The sequence below is a fragment of the Myotis nattereri genome (assembly GCF_964212035.1).
Source record: "Myotis nattereri genome assembly, chromosome: 12".
NCBI classification, from domain to species: Eukaryota; Metazoa; Chordata; class Mammalia; order Chiroptera; family Vespertilionidae; genus Myotis; species Myotis nattereri.
Genome location: NC_138087.1, coordinates 40,867,254 through 40,878,418, shown reverse-complemented (window position 1 = coordinate 40,878,418; position 11,165 = coordinate 40,867,254). Strand labels below are relative to the sequence as shown.

General features: G+C 40.5%; 1 protein-coding gene across 1 annotated transcript in view; it reads left to right on the top strand.

Moving 5' to 3' along the window:
- Nucleotides 1–10,243: 10,243 nt before the first annotated feature.
- Nucleotides 10,244–11,165, top strand: part of TRPM3 (transient receptor potential cation channel subfamily M member 3) — a 441,698-nt gene continuing 440,776 nt past the window's right edge. The window contains exon 1 of the mRNA XM_081103884.1: nucleotides 10,244–10,717. Coding sequence (XP_080960010.1) covers nucleotides 10,628–10,717 — 90 coding nt within the window. The 5' untranslated portion in view covers nucleotides 10,244–10,627. The remainder of the gene's footprint in view (nucleotides 10,718–11,165) is intronic.

Genomic DNA, 11,165 nt, shown 5'->3' with positions numbered 1-11,165 from the left:
TTTGTATACTGAAAATTTTGTATATTGAAAAGTTCTTTTATAATCAGGGAAAAAAATATTTTTCCAGCTTTATTACATAAAAAGTTAACTAAATTTGAGTGTGTAAAATAGAGAATATTCTGATATTCCTAAAGGCATATTCTGATATTAAGTTAATACCTTAATAAATTGCCATTATGGCAGATGTTTGAGACTGGGCCAGACTGTCATGATTGGTAAATGATTGAATTGTCTAGCATGAGTTATTCTCAGATGGAAGTTCTGATATCCATACTTTCCCCTTTTCTCCTTTTGCTTTTCTGTTCCAAGTCCATCTGTATTCAGAGCTTAGTCTCTATCAGAAGGTTAGAGTCTGAGAATGTCCTCCTTTTATCAAATTTTTGATATCTAAATAAGTAATTAGAATTTTCAAGGCAATGGAGTAGATGTTTGGGGAAACAAGAAGGCACTGGAAATTAATGTGCTCTTACCAGTTTGCAAATAGGTACCATAAGATAACTTTAAATGACCTGAAAGAAAGAATGTCTAGGTCATTAACATTTATCATTCATTTATTCTACAGTCACCAAATTTTGGTTGCGTTTTCATCGTGTTCTAGATATTCTGGAGGACCTGGGATACAGTTGATAATTGCCCTACTAGAAATTACATTCAACTAGGAGATGAAGAGCAAAAATAAAAAAGCTCAACAATTTAATAGTTACAGGTTCTGATAAGTGTAAAAAGAATTCAACAAAGAGCAGTGGGTGATGAAACAGAGGTAGAAAGATTAAGGAAGGATTCTCTAGAGAGATTACACTTTAGCTGGGTGAGACCTGAAGCATGAGAAGGAGCTAACCTTGTGAAGAGCTGGTTGAAGGGGCATTAGAAGAGGGAAAACCACAGGTAAATGTCACAGGAAATGCAGAAATTAAAAGAAGTCAATGTGTCTAAAGCATGATGACTGGGGGAAAGTCCAGAGGTAAAGCTGGAGAGGTAGGATCAAATCCGTCACAGTATTATAGACCAAGATGAGGCATTTGGGTTTTGTCCTACCTCCATGGGGAGAACTGAATTGTTTTACTCATGGGGGTGCCTTGATCTGTTTTAATCCTGGATGTTCTCATGAAATTTAACTGATTCTTCTTTCATCTGATCTGTAGCCAGTATTTCACTTAAAAAGAATTTAAGACGTAAGGAAAAATACACACGTTAAAGCTTTATCTACTTATTATCTAAAACAATAATTTACTCAATATTTTCTTTCTGGAATCATTTCAGGTACCACAAAACATTTTTGTTCTTTCATCTCTCTACTTCTTATTGAGGAAGGCTTCCCAGGGACAACTGTGGGTTCCATGCAGTCTACCAGTTACCACACACCAGAACATGTATTATTTAGGCTCCTATGGATGGCTTTGGCTAGAGGTAGAAAAACAGCTGTCAGAATCTAATTTGTTAGCTAATTTCAAAGCTATTATAAATCAAACTAGAGGTCCAATGCATGAAATTTGTGCAAGAGTAGGCGTTCCTTCCCCCAGCTGCCAGCACCTGCTTCCTTCGCAGCCCTGGCTTCATCCGGAAGGACGGAAGGACATCCGGAAGGACGTTGGGTAGGATGTGTGGTTAATTAGCATATAATGCTTGTATTATTATAGACTAGAAATTACATTCAACTAGGAGATGAAGAGCTAAAATAAAAAAGCTCAACAATTTAATAGTTACAGGTTCCGATAAGTGTAAAAAGAATTCAGCAAAGAGCAGTGGGTGATGAAACAGAGGTAGAAAGATTTAGGAAGGATTCTCTAGAGAGATTACACTTTAGCTGGGTGAGACCTGAAGCATGAGAAGGAGCTAATCTTGTGAAGAGCTGGTTGAAGGGCATTAGTGCACAAAATTCACGCAAGAATAAGCTGTCAGCACCAGCTTCCCTCGCAGCCTTGGCTTTGTCCAGAAGATCGTCCGGAAGGACGTCCAGTCTAACTAGCATATTATGCTTTTATTATTATAGATTGCACAGATATCTTTGATACTTACTTACTGTGATAGTTTTCAGGTTTTCTGGCCAAGTGTATCTTTTTGTCACTGTTGCCCTGATTAAGATATAGAATATGCTTTCGGTAGAATGCTACACCACAGTTTTATAAAATATCTAACTGGAGTGTCTGAAATTAATTTAATTGCATTAAAATAGATTTTGTTTTTTCATTTATATATTATACAACATTATGTAATATATAAAATTACAACCAGGACTTTAATTAAAACCAGGACTCTGAAACTTACTGTGTGAACTTGGGCAAGTATTTAATATTTCTGTGACTCAGTTTCCTCATCTAAAAAATGCAGTGGGGTTAAAATTAGCATAGTAGTAAGAATTAAATGAGTATATATAACTTACCACATATATGTATGTATGCATATATATATATATATACATATATATATATCTTTATATATTATCACTAAGTTATATATATACATTTGCAAGAATTATTTGAGTTCTTCAGAAACATTTACTTTTCTACTTAATAAATAGTGTCTCAGGCATTGTGCTATATATTGGGTATACCAAATGAGTAAGGAAAATGCTGTCTCTCCAGAGAGGCCTGAGCTTCCTGCCCAGGTCAGACTGCCCAGCCAGATGGAACTGTGTAGAGATGGAATGTGGAGTCAGCAGTAAAACCATAAGAAACCCAGAACCATTGGGGGAACCACGGGTCCTTCCTCTGCTCTGATGTTAAGGTTAGATCCACTAAGTTACTTTTCCTCTTTTCAGATTGTGTTAGTGATCAGATACTATATTCCTTTTGGAAAACCACAGGAAGCTTGTATTTTTTTTTTAATTAACAGCAATATATTATAGTGGGTAAACACAGATTATAGAAACAGATCGACCTAGATTCAAGCCCATTTACCAGCCATGGGACCTGCAGGTTTCTTAACCTCTCTGAATCTATGATTCCCTGAAACTATTTCCTCATCTGTAATAGGAGGATAATAATGCTGCCACTTTCATAGCTTCATCGTGAGAACTAAATGAGCTCTACAGCCTGGCTGGCATGGCTCAGTGGTTGAGTGTCAGCCTATCAACCAGGAGGTCACCATTTGATTCCCAGCCAGGGTTGTGGGCTCGACCCCTGGTAGGGGGTGTTCAGGAGGCAGCCAATCAATGATTCTCTCTCATCATTGATGTTTCTATCCCTCTCTCGCTCTCCATTCCTCTCTCTGAAACCATTAAAACATATTTAAAAAATAAATAATAAAAAATAAATAAATGAACTATACACTTAAAAGACTTTAGCACATGGTAAGCGCTCAAAACTGTATCAGTCATTCTGTTAACATTATTGTAATTAGCCACTGTATTTATTTTAATGATGAAAATTCACAGAAGATATATGAATTGCCAAATGAGTTAAGGTGAATTAAAACCTAGTTCTCTCTGATTTCAAAATCCATGTTGTCTGTATGGATTTTATGCCTCCTAATGAGGAAAAAAAAAAAGGCCAATGCCTCTCAAAAACTAAAATCATGCAATCCATGCCACTACTACTACTACTTCTACTACTACTAATAATAATAATAAAAGGTTCATGGTTATTAAAGTATGATACCAGAATAAGCATTAACACGTTGACAAAAATAGATAGCAAGAATGGGTTTCATTAGCTTTCTTCATTAAAATCCTCTACCGCACAGAGCTTCCGCTTTGAGAATTTTCCAGATCACAGCATGTCCCTGTTTCCCAGGTGAGCAGACCTTATGGTTCAACCCAGGGCTCGCCTTTAGTGTCAGAAGCCCAGATGCACAAAGTGGGCTGTGGGGCTGGGGCAGATCTCTGCTCTCCTGGGTGGGAGTCAGATGGTATTTGGAAAGGTAAATGTGAGGCTTGAGCTTGGACTTGTGTCTAATTTGAGCATCCATTGGCCCAAAGATCTGACTAATGCTGCACTGAAATGCTGGAAATGCTGAGCTTCCTTCCAATTCATACAATTTATTCAAGCAGTAATTGGAGATTCACTGCTGAAATCATCCCTCCCAAAAGGTGTTCATTCATGAGTTCTTTAATGTGTTGGTTAGATTTATGGTTTTCATAATGTAAATTATCTTAAATGCCTCTATTTTGTGTGCACGTGTGTGTTTGTGTATGTGGTGTGTGTGTGTGTGTGTGTTGTCTAGGCTTAGAACAAAGAACTTCTACCATCTAAGAAAAATGCAAATATTAATTGGCTTAGAAAGGCACATCTCAAATTCTTATATTTTTAACAAGCCTCTATGGACTCATTAAAATTTCAGAATCATACCAAAAAAAAAAAATCATTCCCTTTGTGAGTAGAGATTTTTAGAGTTTCAAAGCTTGAATGAGCATGTATTTTAGCTTTTGGCCTGTGAAAATTTGTTATACATTTTTACTGTGGATGTATATATAGGATTTCTATTTTTGGTGAAAAAAGCTGCTTATACACCAAGCATTTTGAAAAGGGAAACATTTTAGGTATTAACGTTTTAGACTCTATTAGTAAAAAATATCATCCCCTCTCCACTGCAGAGAATAAAGCAGTTAAGTACAGCCAGGTGTGGTTCTCTTCCCACTGCGGCTTATCCTCTTCCTGGAAGGAGCCAAGAAGGAAATGAAGGTGTTTTGTTTCGCTTTGTTTTTCCTAGAGCAGCAGCTTTTGGAAGGACGGCACATATGACTTCATATTTGAAATAATAAATTACTAATGTTTTTGAGCTCTTATCACATACTGGTTCCTCTTCTAAGGGCTCTGCAGCATATTAGCTAATTAATTTCACAGTATTCCTTTGACATAGGTAGTATTACTATCCCCAATTTGCAGATGAGAAACCAAAGCTTAATGAGGTTAAAAAACTTCCCAATAATATATCCAGTGGTAAAGCTGGGATCTAAATGCAGGCCATTGGGTCTATGCCAGTGGTGCTAATTGCTTTCAATCATCACAGAAACCTTGAGGTGGACACTGTTATAGATCTTGTTTTACAACATGGAAACTGAGGCTCTGAGAGATTGAATAACTGGTCCAGGGCTACACAGCTATTAAGAGGTGGGACTTGAGTTTGAATTTCATTTGGCTACTAAAACTACGGGATAGAGATAATGGAGAATGCCCGGCTGGCGTGACTCAATGGTAGAGTGTCAACCTGTGAACTAGGAGATTATGGTTCCATTCCAGGTCAGGGCACATGCCCGGGTTGCTGGCTCAATCCTCAGTGTGTGTGTGTGTGTGTGGGGGGGGGGGGTGCAGGAGGCAGCCAATAGATGATTCTCTCTCATCACTGATGTTTCTGTCTCTCTTTCCCTCTCCCTTCCTTTCTTAAATCAATAAAATACAGTTTTTTGAAAAAAGATAGGAAGAATGAAGCACAGAAGGTCCAATCCCTGCCCATTTATTGATATAAGCATGGGCTTCCCATTAGCCAGGGCCTACCACTACCTCCTTTATGAGCCAGGGTCAAAAAAAAAAAAAAAGAAAAGAAAAAGAAATTACAAGCATTTAAGTTCAGATACAATGAAGGTCACTTTGCAGCAGAGGTTCTGTTCACCACAACCTTTCTGAGTGTGTGTGCGTGGGGGCGGGGTGAGGAGGAATCCTCTGTTACTTAAACGGAAGTTGAGTAAACTTCATGAAGAAAAATGTTAAAAGAAGCTAAATTAGTAGTGAGTTTTCTCTTGAGGATCCCTAAAGGGATTTATGAGAAATAAGTCAAAGGATTTAAGAGGATTAGACACTATTATATTTAAAGTGCCCCTATAACATATTATTGACACTAGCCTTGCAGAGGGTTTTAAATAGCTACGCTCCAACATGTGCAGAAGGATTTAAGGTCCAAGGTGTCCAATGCAGAGAAGAGGAGGTCTGAGTGGTGCTTGCTGCCTGCCATTAGACATTTGGAGAAGCAGTCTCTAGAAGAGAAACTTGACTTGGAGTTTACAGGGAGGCACGTTTTATAGCAGTTTAAGGAAAGAACTTTCTGTCAGCTGAGCTGTCCGATCACAGAATGGGCTGCCTCCAAAACTCACCTGCTCTGGGTCACTGCAGGTGCTCGGTGCGGGGTGGGGGGTCAGCAGGTGGTGGATTACTAGGGAGAAAACAGAGCAGACTCTTCTACTTCTGAGGGCTTTTCATTTAACAGAACAAGGGCTGTTTGAACTACTTAACATCATGAGTCATTTATCTGGATAATTTTAATGTGTCTTAGAATCTGTAACCTATAAAAATGCCAGAAGGGGAAAAATAAGTAAAGAAAAGAAGTTATTTTATCCATTTCAAGATTTGGAAATAATTAAGAACTGTTCTTTAGGTCAATGGAATCTATAAAGAGATTTAACATTTTTGAAAATATTGTCGAAGCATCAATTTTTATAGCTGTATTTGAGTGTAGTTAAAGGGAAGAAACAGGGCAAGTGTGCTCTTTTTACCAAAAAAAAAAAAAAAGAGAGATAAATTGGCATAGAATTCAAAAAAAAAAATACTTTCTGATAAAAAATGGTGAATTATCCAACACAAACAAGCTAATAACTGAAGTCAGCCATAAAGCAAGCAGGATGTTAATGCTGAGATTATAAAATATAGAGGCAAGGGAAGTTATGTACAAAGGCTCATCATTAGGCTGGTCGTGGTATTCCCCTGGGATGCTTGAATACTATTCTTTTGCTCTATGCACACTACATTCGTCTATGAGAGCCTCAAAATACCTGTTCAATTAATGTCTAGATACCTATGAATTCCAATGTTATAATAATAAACTGAAAAATTACATTGGAACTGTTTTTTTTGAGAGTTGTGAACAGAAAACACACTTCAGTAAGAGGCTTTGGAACACTCTGAATTACCTGGTCACTGTGTCATTTACTTTCTGTTTTCTTCAGTTTCCATGGGATGCCCCTTTTATATCTAATGGATATAAAGGAAGACAGTGTGCAGAGTGGAGCAATGCTACACTGAGGCTGCTATGATGTTTTTAAAAAGAGGGAACATGGTTTTCAAAAGGAAGGATTGTGCAGTGTCTATCCTGTGGCTTATTTTCAGCATTAAGGAAGCTCAGTCCTATCATGGTTCTTAAATTTAGCATCATTTACACAGGAAGTAAAAAGTGATGGTGATCAGTGGGAATTAGGCATGTAGCATGGGAGAGAATTAGCTTGTTCAAGGGCAGGCTTCCAAGTGCAGAGATTTGATGTGCTGGGTTTGCTATGTTTTAGGAGACTGAAAGCTAATGTGGTCGTGCCAGACTCTCAGGCCTGCTAGAATTTGTTGTGTAGATTTCATAAATATTCACATTCCTAAAATGTGTAAGCAAGCATTTGAGGTTTATGAGATCCTAACATCTGGGGCTGGGCTTGATTCTTTCTGCTCTTCCCTCATTATCTCCTCTTTAAAACCCAGGGAGACATCATTCCAGGTGAATATATCCTTTCCTGGAAGTTGGGGGTGGGGATCCTGAAAACCCTGCTTCTTTTGATGTTTTGATAGCAAACAATTCTGCTCCAATGGTACAAGAAAAACCTCCTCTCAGGCTCTGTCATCCTTTGATCTTTACCTGTTTTGCAATGTAATCTCCAAGTCAGTTCTCCAGAGGTTTGTGCTCCTCTCCTCTCATTGCTGTTAGAGAGGGCTGTGAATCCTTCTACTTCCGCATTCTACAGCGTTCCTAACTACTCCCTTTGACCAAAGTTATTCCAGAAAAATTAAAGAGGCTAGGACAGCCGTGTTTGAAATGAATAAAACTAAAAAAAAAAAAAGACCGTACCCTTTTATGTAATGATGTTTACTTTGAATTTATATTAGTTCACACAAACACTCCATCCATGCTTTTGTTCCGGCCCTCCGGTCCAGTTTAAGAACCCATTGTGGCCCTCGAGAAAAAAAGTTTGCCCACCCCTGGGCTAGGAGGACCAGAGGCTGTGTGTTTGCAGAATGGTGCTGTCATTCGTGGAGAGGGGGGTGAGGGGGGTCCTTAACAGTTTGGAACAGTGAGGAGCAGGGGAGAGGCAACCGCAGTGTCTGAGCATTTTTCTGGAGCATACCTCTCACCACTGCAATGGAAGCACTTAACAGTGTTTAATAGCTTGGTAAGGCTGGAGACCTAGAGCGTAACTAAGGCAATGTCTTGCAATCTGATGACTACTATTCTGCAATATAGCTTGAGGACACCCAATATAGCTTAAGGAAACTGCCCTTGGAGCCTCCCACCTTCCTCTTTCACCCCATTTATTACCGTAAACTCATGGTAACTCATAAGAAGCATTCAGGTTTAACCTGTCTTGTGTAACTTCATTACCTGGTTCTCTAAGTATGCACACTTATGCTTACTTACTGGAAATTATTGGTGGGTTCTGTCCTCAATATCAGCACATACTGCTTAGAAGATAAATCATAATATTAAGGGGATTTTGTATGTGCCAGGTGCTGTTCAAGTTCTTCACTGGTATTAGCTCATTAGCCTTCACAACCACCTTAGGTGTGTGATTTTATGGTTATCTCCATATTACAGATGAGGACTTTAAGGACAGAGTAGGTGAGTAAATTGCCCAAGGCTAGGGTGAGAATTGGAATTTGAACAATGCAGCCTGGTTTCAGAATTCATAGTGTTAATTACATCAATGTCATACCAAAGAAACACTCCAAAAGAAATGCTGAGCATGTCTTCAAGGTATTTTTATCTCAATGTTTACAGAAGGTTAAATATCCAGAAAATTAAGACAATGGCTTTATTGCTGTGGCCCCTTTAAATTATGAAAGAAATAGGAGAGAAGAGAAAGCTTATCTTTGTAGACTGGTAGACTGGTTTCAATTGTAATGTGTTTTAGGCATGTTACTAATTTCCCACGACCTCAGTTTCTTAATCAATGAAATGGGGTTATGACAATAGCATCTATTTCATAAGGTTGTTATCAACATGAGCTTATGTAACGCATTTAGAAATCCCTGCCATGTTAGCTGTTAGTATTTTAAAGCTACCTTGAATCCTTTGTGGAAATAGAATGGTGACAGAAAATGAACTTACTGTGTGGGGGGTATATTAAAGCAATATTGCTTAATAGAAAATAATCAGATGCATGAATTTTATTATACAAGGCAAGTCAAAGGTCTAGATCCCACCAATGGACTAGATTTCCTACAATAGTGTCAGAGGATCCGGAACACAGGACCATTGTAAGGCAAATAGTGTGGTAATGCAGTATGTCAGGCATTTATTACACCCCAGTGGGGATTCACACTTTCCAAAATTCTGAATTACAGCACAGTCCCTGTGTATCGCTGCTTCCCTTACCTCTCCCCAATTCTGCTTCAGAATGCATAGTAGTCATGAATCTGGTGGCACTTACCAGTCTCTTCAAGTTAAATGGAAACAGAAAATCATTATAGTCATATAGAGGGAGGAACAATAAGATGGCAATGCTCTAAGGATGTGGGAATTCTCCTGGGCAGCAAAGGCGCAGCTGCACCCACTGAGCTCTGATGCCCGAGGGCATGTCCCAATGCAAGTGCCCAGCCCCTCAACTTCACTACTCTAACTGAAATTATGCAGTTTCTACCTTCAAATTGAAAAGTTCCCCTTTATTCTCTCACCACAGGATCTCAAGACCATCTGCGCCAACACAGCAGCTCTCTCTTAAAGCCATCCTTAGAGAATGATGGGGGTGGGTATCCACACTTAGGGGAAACTCCATCTTTTATAGAAAGCATTCCGATGGGCACCTCAAGGGTTAAACGTTTGTCGCAGAGAAGGAGTATCAAGTAGCGTTCCAGGAGGGGATAACTCCCAATTTAGAAACTGCCACCTTTAAAAGATAAGCCAAAGATACATTAGTTACACTGCTTTCTATGAAAGGGATAACTCCCGGTTCCCAGGGCGTATTCGCCTGGCTGTCCTCTATATAATGTTTATATCAGGGCGCAGAGGGTCAATCACAGTTACTAACAACCTCAGAACACCACCGAGATCATTGTAGTATAGATCCCTTTGACAATAACTCTGAGTTCATTCCGTCACATCAATCAAAAAGGAAAGTGTTTGATCTTATCATTCAGAGGCATCCCTTCTCCCTCCGCGTCCTAGCCCCTCCCCCTGTGCCAGTTTCCAGCCCCTCCACGATGCTTTGTGCAAGAAAGTGCAAGTTCCCCATTCTGGTCCTATTGATGTTCTCTTTCCCTCTCTCCCTGGCTCCCCCACCCACAAACCAAAGGAGCGGAGCAAATGGCCAGGGTTCTCCCCCAATGTCTGCCCCGCGCTTACGGGGAGGAGAGCGGGCGAGGGAGCGCGCATTCTGAGCAGGCGGCTCTGACTCCGACCACAGGCTGCTTCCCCAAGGCGGCTCCTCTCCTTCCAAGCCGTGCGTCCCCTCCCCGGAGCAGCGGGCGGTGTGCCTCCCGTCCGCTGCATTTGGTATGCACGGGCACGGCTGCAGGCTGAGGGGAGGTGGCTTTCTCAGGGAGCTTCAGTGGCTCGGGCAATGCCGCTTGACTAGTCTCCCAAGTTCCAGGAAGCCTCTGCCCTGATGGGATTTGCAGATGCGGAGATGACCAGGGGATGCCAGGGTCGCGGGGGACCCTTTATTTTCTAGGCGTCGCTCAGGTTTGCGGTTTCTGTTTCTCCTGGTGGAATCGTGAAGGGGGTCATGAATCAAACGGATGCTCCTCGACCCCTAAACTGGACCATCCGGAAGCTGTGCCACGCAGCCTTTCTCCCATCTGTCAGACTTCTGAAGGTACTGTAACTTGCTGCTTTGAATGGCTCTCATTGTGGTTTTTAGGTGTCCACACCCAACTTCGCACGTGGGCCAGGACACATATTTGGGGGCGCAGAGATGCATGCGGTCCTGCTTGACTCTGTTGCCCATGGCTGGAAAGAGGTTCTCAGTGACCCTCCGCCCATGGTGTCAGGGAAGAGAAGGTGGTCTGAGCCACATTGGAGAATGAGATTGTGGTTTTAGAGAATGGGCTTCCTGAGTACTCCCCCACCCCTCCCAAATACCCCTAAAATAGAATTAATTAACTTCTTTGGGAAGGTGGGAGCAGCAGTGGGAGTGAAATCTTTTACTCCCCTGTGTTTGGCTCCAGGGTGTGTTTTTTCCGTCCCTGGGGAAGCCCTTCGACCCACTTTCCCTTTAAATGGAACCTGAGAGAACAAAGGATTCTCCTCATTATTTAAAAAGT